The following is a 20,038-nucleotide window of genomic DNA, read 5'->3' on the forward strand; positions in this document are numbered from 1 at the left end:
CATTGTATAATCAGATTTAAATGACAAATTTTACATCCTTAATTCCTTGAAAACTCCCATTTCAGTGCTTTAGGGTCCGCACACACAGACTGACACTTTAATTTCTTGGAGGCTGAACACAACATCAGCCAGAGGGGTGACAGATAGATCACTTTTTTTTTTTTTTGTGGTAGCTAATTAAAACCCAACACCTCTAACCAACAGCAGATCCGAGTCGAAGACAGAGTGAAACTCCACACCAAACCTCCCCCCGGGCTTTTTCACAGAAACACACACGCAACCGCAAACACTCATAGTGAGCATCTCCTGCAGAGTAAAAAAAAAAAATTTGAAAAAGCAATTTGTCAAATCTGGACTAGAGCTGAGTGACAGTGAGGCACAGCAAGAAGAAGAAGAAGGGGGTGAAGAAGCTTTTTACCTTCACGTCATCCGGATCGATGAGCATGTGGCTTTTCAGCACCTTATTTAGGCCAAACGTCTTTATTTGATCTAATCTCTTCTGGGTACGTCTAGGCAGCAGTTAGGTTCTCATGTGAGCCAGCCAGCAACGTGACAGCGACAATTAATGGATCGATAATGAAAAAAATTAAATACAATTTAATACTGGGCCTGACTTATCTGAACAGACACCATGTTTACAATATCATTTTTGAATCCAATACGCTCCAAATATTTTGTTTTCTATCTTTTCAGATAAAAAGATTTTTGTCCACTTTACATTTAAATCATATCAATGCTGATTAATAGTGGACGGTTGTTTGGATTAAATCAAGCAATTTGGACACGTAGACTAACTACGAGTAATTCAAAGCGGCGTTTTTTAAACAAATTGAAGACAAAACAAATCGACTCTTTGAATTCTGCAGCTTGTCTCCTTCAGATTTATGTTTAAAATATAAAATAAGGATGTTTTATCTCCTTCTTTATTTATGTGGTGGCACCACCTTACCTCTCAGGTGCTGCACAAGAACAGCTGCAGTGTGATGATACACGGGTTATTGAATAAATGAAGCCTCTGGATAGAGCGTGATGGGGAACAGGTTGGGTTCTGTCATCATTCTCTGACATGTACAATGACATATGACTGGGAATGGTGACAGCTGCTATTTATAGAGCCTCGACCACCCGCTCCCACTTGCTAACCCACTAACACATGTAAGGCACGTCAACACATGCACACGCGACGGGGTGGGGCGGAGGTTGATTGAGGGATCGCAAACCCAGCCTGCCGCTCATACAGCCATGCGTTTGACGGCTGTGACTGACAGTCGAAACGGAGCCGAGGTACAGAAACACGCATCAACAACCGAAGACTCCAGAGGACACAGAAATAGACACCCTGACATGTCCTCAGACTGAAGAGACAAACGTTCTGATGCAAAGTGCACAAACACACATTTGCCTTGTTGCTCAGGAACATGAGTGATACATCCCCAACACATCGAAGTGAAGCAAAGTTAAGTTTCCTGAAACTTCGGCGCGCCAGGCTAACTCATGTATTGTTGGGTTGAACTCTGTAAATACATGATTCTATTAGATGTAAACAATTTCTTGAGATGATTGGTTTATGTTTACATTTTCAAACGTGTGATATAGGAAGGTTTAAATAATATATTTTAAATGAAATGATAACTTACTTTGTAAACATAAAAACACTCCGTCTAGTGACTTTTCTTTAAACTGCAGCGTGTGCTCTTCAGGTGCCATTAGAATAAATAAACTCATGACGTCGGTGTTACTGCTTACACCAGATGATTCACTGGAAGAGAAGTGTTGGCTCAGTATCTGAGGAGTGTTTGTGTTAATCTTTAACATTAGATTCCGCTGCAGGCAGCATCGCTCTGTTGGGATGTGCTGCAGATCAGAAGGGGTTTCCTACAGGGGCCGCCGCCCAGGGGCAAAGTTCACAGACTGCCTCGTTAATGTTATCAGGCTCCCTTTAGGCATTTGGGTCAAATATTGTCAAACGGGAGCTTTGAAGCAACGTTCTCAGCTTCTCTCATGTGATAGAAGAAGGGAGCCGACTTATTGATAACAAACATTTTCTTTGATGAATATCAGTGCTGCTGCTTATGCGCAATAATTAACAAAACAGAATTTATGTTTATGAAAAACAAGTAGACTGTGTGGCATGTGGGGAAAGGAACTAGATCTGGTAGAACCTTTGGATTCTGAAGGAAGGAACCCCCCATAACTTGCACAAATATGGTCACATTGATTATCAGAGCAATACGGCAAACAGTTCTAAGGTAGCAACAACTGAGGCAGGAGAAGAGCAGGTGAAGGTGGTAAACTTGCCCACATCTTAACCTTATGGCCATTGATAACTGTCGGGAAGAGAAGCACAAAAAATTGATTTGAAGGATTATTCAAATTGAAATGTAACCTGCATAAGTGAAAAGGAGGATTAATGAGCCTTTCCACAAACTCCTGCAGACACAGCCAAGGTTTATCACATTTTGAAGGAGGTGCTGGGTAAATCTGAGAAATGTACAGTTCTTCTGTATATATTTGTACCACGATAACTCTCCATACACAGTATAGTAAATACCAACACTATAAAGGATACTGAGAGATATTGTGCAGGAATGATGGCGCCACTGAAAAATAACAACTTTGCCATAAAAACTATAGATCCTGCTGCCATATTTAAAAGTAAAGCTGACAAAACCTCTGACAAATGTAATAAAATGCTAAATGTATTAAAATTACTGTGCTGTATGGCAGGACATTCAAAGGTAAATTTAAGTTCAGTGTCACGTCACCCGATTCTAACTGTGTTATTATGAGAATTGTAAAAAGTCTAGCCTAGGCTTACCTAAATAATGGAAAACACAGGATAATAGCACCTCTACAATGTAATGTACTGTACTCTTCCAATTATATAAACATTTACCTAACGTCCTACAGTGCAAGGGAATGGTTGAAACGTCTTTTTATTATAAATGTTTCAATCCAGGGGCCCTTTAATGGCTGAATGATGGAGACTAAATAAAAGTTAATATCATTTTTTGGGCTAAAGGGCCAATGAAAACAGACAAGGGGCCAGTAAAGGTTTGACCCAGTGGTAAAACGTTGGATGGGACGATGCAGTTACCTGAGCTTTCCTGTGTTGCTTAACAATATGGGACCTTTAATGCACACTGGGCTTCAGTAACCCCATAAATCTGTCTGTGAAATGCAATCTATATAAGATTACAAAATATGTGAGCAAACAGGAACTGCTCATGAGACGTAGATGACAATCTGTGTACGTGACGGAGCTGACGAGTAAAACTAAAAAAAAAACAGTTGAGCAACTTGAAATATAGTTCTTTCACTTAGAAACAATTGATGCAGTGTTTATCTTAGGGTGTGACACCTTTCATGTGATGTGTCTAGATTGCAGACGGACAAACAGACGTGCGCACACATACGCATCTATCCTCTCGTCGAGCCGGGGATTCCCAGGAGACTGAAACCCAACCACACAGACGCCATCATTTGTATGCTCAAGGTCAAGTGTTAGGGGGCTGACCTCCAGGGGTCAACTGGCAGGCAGTGTGTTCATGCACAAATGTGGCCACAGACAGATTGTAGACTCGCATACAAAAATTGGTCTTTCCCGTTTTCTGGTTTAAGATATAAAGGTTTAAAGTAATGCAAAGGTGTCATCTCTAACTCTATTTCAACAAATTACATTTATTTGGTGTTAAAAAAAAAGCAGGCCACCTCCTCTTCATCATCTCTTCCTCATTCAAAGCAAAACCACTTTTAATTTTTTTACAGTGCACTTAAAATATGCTTGTAAACTCAAGAAGGCTGTACGTAATGTTAATGGTTTTTTCACACATCTGTCACTCTGGGTGGGTCACTTGCAGTGTGACACCCTCATAACTGCCTGTGTGTGTATGGATTTGCATTTACACACACTTGCAGCAGTGTGGGAGGAAAGAGAGGGGGATGAGGGATTAGTCCTATAAAAAGGTGTCTGGTTTCCCGGGCCCGAGGGCTGACAGCAGATATCACAACTCCTTGGAGCGGCTCTACACCTTATTATCAACACCGCTCTCCCTCGGCTGGTCTCCACAGCCACGGAGCCATCCCAGTGACTCCCCATGTACGAGCCCTAAAAAACAATGTGCTCATGCACAACTTCATTTCAGAGGCAAAGTCATTTAACTCTCTTAATCATCTGTCTGAGAGGGTGGAGACGGAGAGTGTACCATTCGTCTTCCAACTGTCCCAACAGCGGCTGGATCACAGGACTAATACAGCGAACACGAAAGTTACTCATGATTAAACGCAATATAAACAGAGTCAGAAAGTCTAGAGGACAATGAAAGAACAGTTTTTGTATACAAATGTTTCCTAATGTTTGACTGTGAGTAACAACAAACGACAAAATTGACAAATTTTATTATGTGACTAACCGTTTTCCCTGCGTGCACAGACGTACTGACTGTTCTTTGACTTTTACACTGTTCAGTGGAATAATAACAGAGACAGAAAAAGAAGGCGAGTGGTGAGACAACCACTCATTTAACAATCAATTTATATATTGTAGATCAATGTTTTCGCTTTGCAATTATAAGTGGGGCTGATATTTTTACTTTAAATTACTTTTCCTCAAACACAATAAGAAGCAGCAGTTTGAAAGTCTCTCTACCTTATTATTTATTTAATTTATATCTGATCAAATGTGGGCTGACTCGAAACAAACAAACAACTTTGGAGTAGCGTAGACACCAGAAGCAAACAATAGCAAAAATGTACATTTAAAAAAACAAACATATTAGCATGGATGTACCCGAAGTAATAAGGAACTGTGCAATCAACCGTGCAAATTGTGACAAGTTGCAGTTGCACCTTTCATAAGCAAAGCCTGGTGGAAATCTAGCGTGTGTTGGCCTCATGCATCATGTTGAAGTGTGAAAGAAAGAGGAAACCGAGAGTCATCTATTGAATCGCCATAAACTGACATCTGTCAACAAGCTTATTGATATAAGCCAGACACAATAAGTAAAGCCAAATTATAGTGTGCCGCTGCCAGGCTAACCCGTTACAGGGCCCGTAAAAAAGAAGTTTTGAGGAGCACCGAAAAGCCTCACTCAGTGAAGCGCTGCCAAAAAATCAACACGATATGAAAGACATAAAACAGGCTCAGATTGGGACAATGTGCTGCTTCTTAGTTACCTCTGCATGACGTGTTTTCAAACACTTCAAGACCAGACAGAGAAAAATGGGTGGAAATAACATGTCTCACCAGGCAAGTGAATGTGTTTGTGTGGAGGGGACTTCAGGCTAAGTGAGAGAAATCTGGAAATTTGAGCCCGTTGGCTACATTAGCCCTGGCAGCTCATTGAAAAAAATACCTGCATACTGATGTCACAGGCCCAGGACGCGCTCTGTTATACAGTTACAACACACACCGAGCACAAACATCAGCCTTTTCGCTCATGACACACTCGCTTCCTCAGCGGCGACGTGCCATGCTGTGTGTGGCCTGCAGCATGGGTGTTGCGCACACACACATCTTTCAAGCACATATTAAATCATTGAGTAAAAAAAAAGAAAAAGAACTGTTGCGGTGTAGGTGGCCAAGTTTGGGCACTGAACCTCGTATCCCGAGTCAACCCCAGACGAGTGTCTCGAAGCGGGGGTGGTGGCGAGGAGGACAACGAGAAAGACGTAAATAGGGGGAAAGAAATGCACATTAAATCTCTGAGGCAGCAAACGAGAAAACCGGCAGACGTGGCCAGAGCTGGAGGCTCGATCTGTGCTTGGCACCGCTGCCTGGCATGTGCCACCGACGTGCATGCCGACAGTCGCAGCCGCCAGCTAAAAGTGGTGAGGGCAGAGTCACTACAAATATTCTCACAATCCTGTCTGTTAGCGAAGCGGCGATGGACCATCCCCGGCTGTCCACACGGGGGGGGGGGGGGGGGGTGGGGGAGAATGTAGGTGCAAAGCACAACATGCACAAGATCAAAAGGATAATATGTGATTTAAAACATAAATCGATTATGTTCTTTCTCTGCACCGGGGCAGAGTCGTTCATGTCATTTTCTTGTTTCCTGTAATTCCAGGAGCTCAGACAAACCCCCACTAACAGCCTTTCCTCCATCGTGTGTTCTGCACCTGGCTGGAACCTTCATGTCTTCAGGACACTCGTGTGTGTTCACTTTGCTCGACGCAGTGAAACACCGTCCTTTCAGAGCGCAGAGGTGCCATTGTCGCATTCTATCTGAAAGGGCCGGAAGGCGTTTGTGATTTATAGCCATTTGTTATGGTCCATGTTTTGCACAAGGAACTGTTTTACCGATGGACTTGACCTTGCTCAACTCCTGCTGTGACATCACTTTCAAATTTCTCTGGAAGACAAGCCCCGGTGAATAAACGAGTTCCTGTACGAGTGTATTAAGAATGTCTTCCCCTTAATCATCTTCCAACCATTTTCCTCACATTAATCCAGCCTGGCTGCCTGCCTGAAAACCTGACTGAGAGAAGGGCAAGATGAGACAAAATAATGGAGGGGGCGATGTGATCAGAATCACAAAGAGACAGAAAATGATCTTTATTGGAAGCGGTTTTCTGTCGGATGAGCGGATCCAAGTGGGAAGAGGGAGAACCGACTGACTGACTGCTGATGAGCTGTCCGACCCTCAAGCCTGACTGACTGCAGATGGCAGAGGTCTGGTAGCTGCCCTGAGACGCCCCGCTGGGGGCAGAATCAAGGGCAGGGCTCAATGGTGTGTGTGAGTGAGTGTGTGTCTGTGTGTGTGTGTGGAGTTGGGTGGATCACATCAGTCTGCACTTGCAAGTGCCTGCACACACACACACACACACACACACACACAAACACTTGTACACCCATGGCACTAGCTCCATCTGTCTTTGACATGGGAGAGCTTAATGACAGAGGTAGAAAACCCAAAGAAAAAGGCCCACTCTCTCTCTCTCTCTCCCTCCATCTCTCTCCCTCTTGACCGCACTCTCCAACATCAATGCTCCATATGGAGCTCTCTCTCTGGACAGACTTTTTAAAACTCATCGTGGCTTGGCACACAATCAACTCGACATCCAGACGCACACGCACTTGCACATCGACAGTGCATATTAACGGGTGTAATCTGGCGCAGGGGCTGGAACACACTGAGTAAGTACATACTCCATTACTTGTGTGCGTATTATATGTCCTGCACACCAAGTAATGAAATTTCCAATGTGTGCTGTGGAGCCATCGTGGACTCACATGTTTGCACACACACAAACATCCCTTGATGCTTGCTCTATCTTTAATGAAGTCTCCTTTGTGAATCCTGCAGCTCTGACTCGGTTTCCTCTGTACAGCCTGCCACCTGGCTCCATTCAGTCCTCAGATAACATGTGTCCTAAATTGAGACAGTCTGACACCTCAGGACCAGTGGATCTGCAATGAAGAGCCGATTTATCAGCCAATGTGAGCAATTCAAAAAAATTCTCAGTGACTCCATTTATATTTACTGATATAAAAACGTTTATTGGACAGAATAAACAATGCAGTTAAGATCTATTTGTGTTTTCAAAATATTCACTTATTCATAAAGTTTTTCAAGTTAAAGCACAGACTGTCTGTAAAGATGGACGACAAGCCTGATACAATGTGTAGGGCCATACATTGTGCCCCCTCCATGTTAGTGAATTGGACATGGACAATATTTTTTCTCAAAGATGGTCATTTTAGGTAGTTTTTAAAATCACACCATAATCAAATGTTTGCATTTTGGGGTCAAACATCATGATTGACAGCTTTAAATGACTGATGATTGGTTGAGCATCTATATGGGCGGGACCTGACTACTGCAGCTTCATCCCAAGATTGCTGCTGAATAGTGAGAAGAAGAAGAGACATGTCTTCCATCTTCTATAGCCAGTCAATGGGTAAAACTAAAAAATATCAAGTCTCATGACATTTATCTGTCAAAAGGGTTTGAAAACGAAATCCAAGGAGCCATTGCCAAATGTTTAAAGACCTGTTTATCGGCTGGTGTAGTAGCGCATCCGATTTTTTTTTGATACTCTCTTATATCAGCATCAATACCTGTCCCCAAAAAATCCACATTTATCTGGCTTTGTTCAAACAGACCATCTCTCAACTGCTGTGCCTCAATTCCAAAAAAACACCAACAAGATGGCACCAGGGTTAAATCCCTTATTCCAGGTCTGACAGAGCTGGAGCTGTGGGGTTTTAAATGAATACAAAAAAATATATGAAACATGTTAAAGGAGAAACAGGCTTGGTGGAAACATTCATGAGTGGGCTTGCTGTTCTCTGTTCAGAGGTATGACAGAGGAAACTGCTCAGAGCCATGCGGCGGCACATTATCACACCTCGGGCAGGTTATAGAGACACTGAGCCAAATATCATATTCTCCAAAGCCGTCAGACTCCAAGTATAGATAAAAAACAATGTGTGATTCATGTGTGCATGACATTTTCCACTTGAACGCGTCTTTCCTAACCTGCAGCTTCGGCACGACACCAACCTCTTTCATTATCATATTTTAAATAAGGATTTAATAAAACATATTGTTGGTGCTGTGCAACAAAAAAAGCCCTGAACAAATCTGGTGAATAAATTCAACATGTTTTAGTGTCCTAACTTGTGAGGGTGCAGTTAAAACGTGTCCCAGCACATTGAAATGGAAATGGTGAGTTTATATTGGATTGGAAGAATATAATCAAGCCGCAATTTAACCACAAGAGTGTTTAGTTTTGGAACAATTCAAAACAGAGGGAGATGGAATTGACAAAGCTGAAGAATTGAATGCAATGTTAAAAAAGCCTTGAGAACATTACAGGGTAATGTTGGTTGTTCTAAGTAACTGTAGCCACAGGAGAGACATAAAGAAATCCTCAGGCCAAGTGCAATGAGCTGCAGCAACGTGATCTCACAGAATTAGACACCGATGATTAAAAAAAAACACAAAGAAGCAATGCAGTGAAGTGACAAGTGTGACTGTAGCCAGAGAGACACACACCCAGAACGGCTGGGGTTTGGGGTTGAGACGGGTCATGTGCTCAGGGGGGGAAACTGTCAGGACAGAGATGGAGAGAGGAACGAGAGGAGGGAGCCTTGAACCCTTCATGAACCACCCTCTCCCTGCTCCCTTCACCTCCTTCTCACTCTCTGCCGAGCTAAAGACTCAGGGAATCCGCGGGGAAGGATTGCGAGGAGTTGAGAATCAACCACCGCAACGTCGCTGACGCTCGAGCTGGAGTGCAGAGCCGTGTGGAGGGAGCGGATGGTGGTTAGCGGTGCTGTGTTAGCCTGTGTGCAGACAACGCTGCTGAAACCGGTGTTGACCACAAGCCAAAGTGTCAACCGTCATCGGCCTGAAATTTGAAAAGAAATGAATTGTCTTGCTGAGTTGAACTCAGATGCTCTATCTTGCAGCTGCAAATTAATGTCTTGCACCCCCCCCCCCCCCCCCCCCCCCAAAACCAAATTGAGAATTTGGCTGCTGGCGGTTAAGGTTCAACTTCTGGGATATGCAAAGCAGCGTGTATTTGGCTGCAAAAAAGGGGGCAATTAAATTTAGTATAGTGCTTAGATTATTGGAAATTTGAGCTGAAAACAAATAGCAACTATTGTGATAATCAGTTTATCACACAAAAATACAAAAAAATTACACATCCTTCCTTATTTGGCAGTTTGAAGAAAATACGAGTAGCAAATTCTCACATTTAAGAAGATAGTAATACATGTTAGATTGTAGTATTGTACCAAAAGAAAAGTCATCGATCAAATTTAACGGTTATAATTGCTCATCATTGTGCTGTTATTATTTTTAAACTGTTTAGATAAGCTGTTAAAAAGAAAGATATAGATTTGAGAACCATTTCTCCGTGATCTATATTAAGAAGCAGTGAAAGTTACACAGTCGCCCCATAATTTCTGTTATTTGCGAATCAAGACACAATAAATGTAGGTTCTGTGGGTTTCTTATTACACATGCAAAAATTCATTAATATCCATGGGGGTATGACACAAAAGGGATTGCCTCTATCTAGTACATGTCTTTATTTGTGAGATGGGACTGTCCAAACGTTAGGTCTCTCAGGACGTCTTTCAGCTCTGGCAAACTAACCACCGTCTCGTCCTGCCCTTACCTCAAAATACACTGCATCGAGAGAGAGAGGGAGAAAGAGATAGAGCGAGGGAGAAAGATTGAATTCCTGGCAAACAGAGAGAGCGACAGAAAGTGTGAGACGCGACCTTTCGCCCACAAGCTAAGAGATGATCCCCTAGTCTGGGCAGTGACTTTGCCAGTTCAAGATTGTTGTCTGGTTTCAATGTTGGGGAGTTGTTCCTGCTACTTGTTCCTCCTCCTAACGTCCCATCTTTCCAAATGAATTCTACTCTGTCCTCAAGAGATAATTTCCTGAACCTTAACCACACACACACACACTGATGTGCCATGAAAAACAAAGCAAACAAACATGCTGGTAGATTAAAGCAAAGTGGGGTTCGTTCCTCTACCAGACACTTAGACGAGTCAGGGCTGAGGTTAAAATATCTGAGGTCTTATTCTAATCGGGTGATAAATAGAGAAACTTTGCTGGTGACCTTTTTAGGAGAAATCAGTGGATATTAAAAAGGAAAGTTAAGTTTCCTTCCATGAGCTCATGTGAAACCTCATGTGCATTCTTCAGCAGTGTGTCCAAAATGATGGCAACGGCAGAGAACATCAAACTGCGGCCGCAAGTGCAAGACGATCAGCCACAACACGAACAGCACTTTCTTCACGAGACAGGGGGGGAAAAAAAGGCATTGTTTGCCCAAACCACAATCAATAAGCTGCTCCACAGAATGACACACACACACACACGTCTATTACTTCATGTGATTCTAAGCAAAGGCCAAAAAACCTCCTGACGTCAACGGCCACAGGAATGCCACCCGGCGGATTCTTCAGTGAAACGCTCTGGGAGCCTTAGTTAAACAAGCAGACAATGCGAAGAAACGCTTGGAGATAACACTTTGTCGTTCCTGGAATCCACAACCTCAATTTGTGTTATTTTCCCTGTGTATCATCCTGACACTTGATAGGTCCTCGGTGTGCCCTTCTTGCTCTCTCCCTCCCTCCCTCCCTCTCTGTCTCTGGGGCTGGGGGAAGCAGGGTGAAGGCTGATAATGTCACTTGTCTGGGCAAATGCCAGCAAAGAAGTCCCTGGATGCTGGTCTTGCAGAAATCAGGAGGTGATATAAAGTGTTCAAAACACGGAGGAAGAAGGCAGATAGTGATTTGAGCATCAGTTGGTTTTCATATTGGCTGGTGTGAGCTTTTTAAAGATATATCGGTATCAGCATTTATGTTTGCCTATATATAAAAACCTTAATTTGACAGAATAAACAATATGATCAAAAGCTTAGTGTTAATTGCAATCCCACCCTTTGCTGCATGGTGTCCCACCTTTTTCTCCTCAGGTCACATCTGCCCAGCTTTGATGATGAGGATGGGATTCTCAGGACCCTACACAATGCGGCTAATGGTCCCAAGGCTACAACATTTCTTTCAGGGACTGGTGACTACCTGCCACTCCCTCCTTATCTAATACAGTAATGGCAGTTGCTTACAGCGGTGGGAGGTGGTGTTGTCAGGGGCTTTCCCAACACGGGAGATCCTGTGTATGTTTGTAACCTTCCTCTGAAGGGATGAGCCGGCCCCAGTGTGGTTGCCGGAGATCAGACAGAACGAGGCACAGTTGAATAATGCTTCCGGGCCCTCGCCACCACTGCGGAGAATAACAAAAGGCAATTATCTTGGCCAGCAGATATAAGAAAATACAGCTTTTCTCATACGCACGTGTTTCTCTGGAGGATTCTCCAGAAAGCTCAGAGCAGCATATTCTAGTTTAATGCAGTTTATCAGAGCCCTGACATGAGTCTGTTTTTTTTTTTTTATTAAAGAAGACGACTTCACAGATCCCCCCCCCTTCTGCCATCCCGGAGGACTAAAGAACGAACAATCATTTTTGCCACGGAGGAAAAACAAAGTGGAGCGTGGAACAAATGCACTAGTGTCAGTAGAAGCCTGTTCTCCCTCTTGATTTCAGGAAGTAGGTGAGAGTTTGCTCACTGAAGTTGAATGAAAGCAAACAGGAGTCAGACAGGGGGGGGAATCAGCTCGTGTTTTCTGAATGAAACATCCTGAATGTGGAGGGACAGCGAGGGCAGAAACTGCTGACACAGTAGAAACCACCATTCCCTTGGCGAAGCCGTAATCACAACAAAAAAGTAAAAAGGAACATGGAGGGGATGAGGGGGAATAAAGCGGGTGAGGAAATTCTCTTGGAAGAGACGGAGGGAATGCGAGAAAACGGAAAAGACAACGTAGCCGTTCCAAAACAAGAGTCAGCGGAGAGGTACGCACTTCCACCGCCTGTTGCGTTCCCCTCCGTGTTAGCCTTCGGTCTCTCCGCTGCGCTCGCCTTGTCTTAGCTAAGCAGCGTGGCCAACGCCAACAACAACTCCGAGAAGACTTGGGCCTGTATCAAACATGACGCCAAGGCCGGTTTTTAAAACCACACTGGCTGCAGATTTGCATCAGAATGTTCCGTCCCATTCTCTCTGAGGCGAACAGCGGCAACATATTTCTGGAAGAGCCACAGATTAAGAGAGTACAGCCTCAGACTAATGGATTTCAAGCCTTGCACGAGTAAATAAATGGCCCCTTGTTGTGACTGGTGTATGAAACATCTAGCCCCCTTATCAGTCCTCGGGCAGGGGGGAAATTGGGTGATGCAACCCCCCCCCCGGTCTCCATGCTAGCATCTACATGAAAAAGGTCACTTAAATGCATTAATCAATAAAAAACAGCCGCCTGCTATGAATAAGTAGCAAAGGACAGGGACGTTCTCTGTTGGGAAAATCTGTTTTGTGCACAATCGAGAGAATAAACACCAAAAACAAGGAGTGCCAAGCTGGCGCCGGTCCAGGGCAAATTACGCAAAAATGTGCACTTCTATCCCCCTGGGTGTCTCCTGTGGTTGTTCCCTCGAGACACACAGACACAAAGAGGCTGAATGGGGAAACAAGAGACCGAAGACAACGAGTCAACGAGGGCGTGTGTTGCTTTAAGAGGCCCATCGTCGCTCGACCAAACAAGTTGAATCTGAACCCTGAATGAAGCTATATGCTTCGGGGGATATTTCAATCATGTGAAGTAATGGGTATGCATGAACTTCCAAAACAATAGGCTACTGTACGAGTGGGAGTAAATCCCCCTAAAGATGTCTGGTGGTGGCACATTCACTGTGGGTGCTTTGCCTGTGACTTCTGTGCAGCAGCCGCCCCCCTCCCCTCCGCCCCCTCCCGCCTTGTAAACCCCCCCAGCACGCCACACACTTTGAAGATTTCCACAGCTCTGGGTGGATACAGGCCGGCTTTGGAGGCTGGAAGGATCCTGAGGTGACACACACACACACAAACACACACAGATCAGGTAGCTTGTATCATCTCTATCATTAACCTATCCATCAGTGCCGCAGCTAAGGTAGCAGACAGTGTGTGTGTGTGTGTGTGTGTGTGTGTGTGTGTGTGTGTGTGTGTGTGTGTGTGTGTGGACATGGGGCGGTTGCTTTGAGGGTCAGGGGGGTGGGGGCAATCCCGCGTGTCTTTTAACTCCAGCCTAAGCTTTTGCCACCATAAAGGTCAGTGCTTTGACATCTGCTGCTCTCTCTGAACCTCTCCTTTCATAAAAGGGACGCAGGGAAGAGGAGAGGACCCTGGGGACTGGATGCACACACAGGTCTACTTTTATGTCTACGTGCACTTACTCTCCTCATCACACACGCACTCACACACACTTGTTCGGCAGCAACAACGCCGTAGAGCTCAAACCACACGCTCAACGCTGACAAATACAAGAGCACAAGGTTTGTCTATCGAAAACAAAAGCTCAGTCGTATCATTACACCGGGCTTCTGGTCTGAAAGACGGCATCGTTCCTTTTTTCTTTTTTTACATTTTTTGGCAGAGGGATAGAACGGGCTGAGCTAAATGGAAACCTGTCCCTCAGGGGCAAAGCAAAGGCAGAGCAGTGTTGAAATAAGTGATTCATGCTTTTATCTTTCCAGGTGAACAGTGCTGCTCTTTGAGCTTTCGCGATTGGTTTCTCTGGCAGCGTGGAGGAAAAATTACGAAAGCAATGCTGTCGATTTTCCCTCAATTGCTCGTTTTTCGGGCCCCTCACCTACATGAAGGACGGTGACCTGGATGTTTTTGCCAAATTGTGTTAACATGGAAATCTCTACAGTTCTGAGAAAGCTACACACCCACACAGACATTAGAATACTGTGGAAAATGATAGGCTTAGAAGTGCACATTTTCAGATTGCATCAAAAGACAGGTGCAGAGAAACTAGATGGTGTCGCCCAGAGCTAAACCATTAGATATTGAACTAAGATGTAATTAGCAGCTAATTTAATAATTGATTATTCTCACGTTTGTACTTTTAGAGCAAAATGCTGGATTGTGTTTGAATTTCAGCTTCTTAAAATTTACTATTTTCTACTGTTTACTGTTTTATGACATGCTAAATTAATATCTCCAGGTTATAGACAGAGTTAGGGATGAATCCATTATTGAATTAGATCGTGAGGTTGTTAAAAATGATCAAATCAAAACAATTAAGTTGTTAAAGCACTCCCTTATATGACCTCATATACTTGAAACCCTTAGTTAAGTCTGTTTTATTATTGACCTCATCCACATGAAGCAGCAAACTCCTCCAAGCCATCTTTCACGTGTGCAGGGAGTCAGTGTTTGATATTTGAGATGTACAGTAGTTTGTGGATTGTGTATCATATCTTTCATGTTTTGTATGGTCCATGGTGAGCAGCCCTGGCTCTCTGGAACTGAATAAAACAATCTACGTGCTTTACTGCGAATGGTCAGATTCATTTTTAACTACCAGCTGCAACCCGGCACTTCCTGTATCGAACACATGTGAGGATGATATTTCAATCGACAAATTGATAAATAGATTTCCAGCGGGCAACCAAAGTTGTTCAGGATGTAAATACAACAACATAAACTCAAAAGCTGGAGACAGGACAGTAGGGACGGGTAATAAAACAATATAGATAATTAATGCAATATAATTTTCACAAAAGCAATATAAGGAAACACCAGTACAGAGAGGAGGAATAAAATCTTTTGCAGCTTATCAAGTGTGGAAACTACCGCCTTCACTCAGGAGCTAAATGTAATCTTTAGATTTAACAGCAATATGAATGTGACATTTATCGTGATGGTTATGGATTTTGACTGATACGAATAGATTTATACTGCTGTGATTTTTGCTTTGCTGACAGAGGAGAGTCACGATAACATTAGGAAGCCTGCGGTTGCAGAGCCCCTCCCTGTGTAAAGCCAGAAGCCCCGGGGGCACGGGGCTGTGGTCAGCCGCTCTCATGCCTCCAACCGTCATTGTGAACACGGCTAAGAAAGAAGCCCCTTATGGCACTTTAATTTTTCTGTTAAACCTCCCTCAGCCTCACACGCACCCATCCCATCTTGCTCACGCACGCTGACCCCCCCACTCCCCCTCTCCCCCCTTGCAAAACACACAAATCCGGAGATATCATCTGGACAGGTGGCCAGCCACCCAGACCTGACCCGCCTGCCCTCTTGCTCCCTCCCTCTGCCTCCTCCCCCCTGTACACCCTCCTCGTCACCACCACCACCCCCAACTGAAATCAGTTCAGGTCTGCTGGAAAGCCCCAAATGAACATGCACAGTAAACCGCCCCCAAATCCACCTCCCCTTCTTTTACCAACACACACACACACAACTTCAACAAGCCCTGAACAAGTCTGTCACCCACTGAGCTGTCTGTGGGGATTACTGCCTGGACAGTGCAGAACAAAATAGATCTGTTTCTAGCTTGTGTGGAGGCATATAAATCGGACCAGGGTTTAAAGCAGAGGAAGAAATTACTGGGATCAATGGAACACAGCACTGGGTGCAGGGTAAACCTTATTAATGCTGAATAATTTGGTTGAATTTCAGAAGACATGTGAAACAACAGAGAGCCAGACATTAAATTCTACATCTGGACAGTCAACAAACACTTATTTATCATCCAAAGCCTTTGCTGGGACACAAATGCACAATCTAGAGACATTTCCCTTAAACGACATCATTTAAAAACTGACTTATTATAGTGACAATCCCAGCGATGGAGCTTTTGATTTGACAAAGTCCTGGTGTTTACAGCAGCTGCTGATCAGATATTTATGAGCCATCGGGGGCAGATCACTTCAAGTTCTCCAGAGCAGCTAAAAGGCATAATAATTACGCTGGAGAATAACGAGTTACTGAGTCAATGGCTCGGGCGAAGGAGACGGATCATGTGTCAGTGGGGATACTGGTGCAATTCCGTCCTGAGTTGCACTCTTCATGGTTAGGGTGGGATTGTCTCGTGTCTGTTTACACACCGTGCAGCTGCAGGTCTCTCTCTTGTTTGTGCAGTGACGGTTGGCTACGTTACTGGCGGAGCTGCCGGTATTCCAGTACACGCCACTCAGCCAACGATGTGTGTAGTATTTACAACAAGCACGTTGTGTTAAACTTGCACCCCTTCCTTAAACCCAAGATAAGCCACAACGTGTTTTCTGGGAGAATGCAGCTAGCCGGTGCCCATTATCGGACAGCTAGTTGCGTTTGAGTGGGGCGACTCCGGTTCGTCGGGAGGCTAGCGAGTGGCGAGCACGTTTCACAAACCAGTGAGGGGGGGGGGGGGGGGGGGTTCTACTGGGTTCGGATGCTAACTGGTGAGCCTCGGTGGTTGTGTGTAGCTCACAGGTTAGCCTGCTAGCCCCCCACCAGCTAAAGGCTGTCTAAGACAGGGGGTGGAGAGGAAAAGGGAGAGAGAGAGAGAGAGCCAGACCACCGAGGGTGAAGTATCGCTTAGCCGGGGCTAGCTCACGGAACACCCGCAGCAACAGTCCGCAAGTAACCGGGCAGAGAGGAAAGCCCCACACGGGCAAACACACACAGACAAAAGAAGCCGCTCCAGGAGAGCACGCGAGCGGGTTGAACACCCCCCCCCGGTTAGCCCGGGCCACAGCACATGGACACGCACGGAGCTAATTCGTGGCGAGAACTTGGGTTCCACAGAACTCCGCTTCCCCCCCCCCCCCCCCCGATCCACGGACCCCCCGAATCTCAGACTCACCCTGTCACAACAGGCGCCATCTTCCACAAACTCCCACCAAAACTCCAGTACTCGCGATATCCTTCTTCTTCTCTTTTTTCTTCTTCTTTGGCGAGTGTGTGTGTGTGTATCCCTCCTCTCTCTCTCTCCCCCGGAGCAGCGCGACAATCCGCCGAGACAACAAGAAGCCGACTGGAGCTGCAGGGACGAGGGAGCCGGAGAGAAAGGGGGTGGGTGAGGAAGACGGAGAGAGAGAGAGAGAGAGAGAGAGAGCAGGGGGGGGGGGCGGCGGATAGAAGCAACACACACACACACACCCGCACGCACGCACACACACATGGAGGGAGGGAGCGAAAAGGGCAGACGCCACAACAACAGGCGTGGGAAACTTCCGAGATCCCGCGAGACTTGGAAAACTCTCACAATAGGCGAGCGCAGAGGGAGCGCCGCCTCTCGCGAGACTTGTCGCGTCAGGCGGAGCGGCTTGTTTATCCTGTGGCGCTGGAACAGTGCTCCCACGTGTTTACCAGGTAATAAATTACAGGGCGGGGCACTGGTGTGGCGAGGGAAAGCCACGGGTTTTTTTCCCACAGTCCCACACACCCACACACGGACACACACATACATTACATTGGCATACATTGAGACATACTCTAACCTTGCCTAACCCTGACTTTAACCTAACCCGAACCTTACACAATCTTAACCTCAAAGCAAGTCTCTAACTTAAATGTTAATGATTTACGTCGTGAAGACTTGTCTGCAGAAGGAAGACAAGTCCCCACAACGTGACTGTGTCATGTCCCCACAACATGAGTAGGTCCTGGACCACACGCACACATCTACACAGGAGGACATTACATTGACCTGCATTGAGCGCTACTACTTTAACCACTACCATCCTTGAACCTGCACCTAAACCTAACATGAATTAGGGGGACTCGATTTTTGTCGGCATAAGGAAGATGAGTCACCATAATGTGACCACACACACACACACACACACACACACACACACACACACTCTCTTAGAGGACATGACAACCCTTAACCAGACCTCAAACTAACCTTGAAACATGTCTTCCCTCTCCTCTACCTTGAAATTTAATGATCTACGCAATGAAGACTGGATTTTGTAACACAAGTCCCTTTACTTGGACAGTGTAAACATATTTAGGTCCCCACAACTTGAGTAATGCCTGGACTACACACACACACACATGTATATAGTGTGCATCCTGTTTCCTCACCACGTCCCTGCAGTATTCCGCATTAACAGCTGCACAGTTAAAGCCTAAAAATCACTTTTATTTTGAAAATGTTTCCCAACAGCGTGCAGAATAACAAACACGAGGAGAACGAGACTGCTACGCTGGTTTTACATCCAACGAGGAATCAACGGAGGGTTTCTGCACCCCTGAAATTGACAATCTCCTCTGGGGAACATCACAGTTCCTGTTTAGAATGTGGAAACAATGGTGTGACCACATGTGAATGGGCCATACAGGGCAGATTAGTGCATTGCCATCACATTGGGGAGTCCCATGACCGCCCTCCGCACAGTCCAAACCTCAGTCAAAGTACAAGGGAGGCTTTTATTTAGAATGAGCATGCTTGGAAATGTGGCATAGACTTAATCAGCCCCCCCCCCCCCCCCCCACCGGCTAGATTGCATCTCCAAAAAGGTTTGGATGTATACAAACAGGTCAGGTCCCCCTTGTTTATCTAGGAGGGAGGAAAGGAGGAGGGGGGTGGGGGCAAAAAGCCGTAAACCTTCATGTAGGTCTCCATCCCCTCGTGTGATGTTGTCTTCCCTAAAAGCCTTCATTTAAATCTGTTTGGCAGCTTTGTTCACCTCACAACTGACTTCTAGTGGCAGCTTTCTTTTCTTGCTTCAAAGAAAGAGTGAGAACTTCTGAGACCACGCTCATGGCAAGCTCCTCATTATGTGTGTTTTTGTGTTTGTGTGTGTCTGTGTGTGTGAGAGAGAGAGAGATCTGCTAAGGGCTCTTTAGTATGGGAAAAGAGTTTGAATTAAAAAAACTACCAAACAAAATTACTCTATTTTCCTCATGTTGCAATATATAGCACAGAAAACAATGTGATTTTTATTTGACAATATTGTTGCATTCCTATTTATTATGAGCCATGACAATATCCTACTTCATTCTCACATTGCTTCCCTGGGACATTACCCAGCGTTTGTACCAGGGGGCAGGCGGGAAGAACCGACTCTTACATTTGAGTCCTCACATCAAGCCCCTGCTCATAATATCAGGATATCACCAGGAGTTCAGCTCATGTCTGAAAGCAGCTCTTGAAATATGAATCAAGAACGAATCAAGATATTCAAATGCTTGAAAGAACATCCCCCTCCCCCCTCCTCGTCTTTTTCCATAACAGATGTGCTCATCAGTGTGAGTGAAATACTACATCCAATAGTGTCTCTGTTGAAAGATCTCTGTACACTGTGCAAATCTAATCATTTCATATTTTTCAGATGCACAATTCACTTTTATGGCGCTTCACTGTTCTACCAGAAGAGGAAAGAGGAAGAGGGAAAGCAGGGAGAGTTGCAGGGATGAGGTTTTGCATGAGAGTGTGCCTGGCCCTCGGCCCGAGCTATGAAGACTCGGAGACTCGGACCTCATCCTGCCCTCAACCATTTTTCCTTTCCCTCTCTCTCTCTCTCTCTCTCTTTTTTTTATAGTCAGCGAGAACCTCTAGTTACACTCAGAGTTGAATGGGGAAGCATAAAGTTTCCTCAAATGTTTTACAGCTGAACACAGGGCGGGGGGGAGAGACGGGAGTACTTTTTGGGGGGAAATGGAAGTGAGATAACACTCGTTTTT

At 45.0% G+C, this 20,038-nt stretch overlaps 1 protein-coding gene across 1 annotated transcript in view; it reads right to left on the reverse strand.

Annotated features, from left to right (window-relative positions):
- Window positions 1–17,414, reverse strand: part of rbpjb (recombination signal binding protein for immunoglobulin kappa J region b) — a 41,710-nt gene extending 24,296 nt beyond the window's left edge. The window contains exon 1 of the mRNA XM_062383704.1: window positions 17,208–17,414. Within this exon, the coding sequence (XP_062239688.1) occupies window positions 17,208–17,227 (20 nt within the window). The 5' untranslated portion in view covers window positions 17,228–17,414. The remainder of the gene's footprint in view (window positions 1–17,207) is intronic.
- Between the last annotated feature and the right edge of the window lie 2,624 nt (window positions 17,415–20,038).

Source organism: Platichthys flesus, chromosome 24 (genome assembly GCF_949316205.1).
Source record: "Platichthys flesus chromosome 24, fPlaFle2.1, whole genome shotgun sequence".
NCBI classification, from domain to species: domain Eukaryota; kingdom Metazoa; phylum Chordata; class Actinopteri; order Pleuronectiformes; family Pleuronectidae; genus Platichthys; species Platichthys flesus.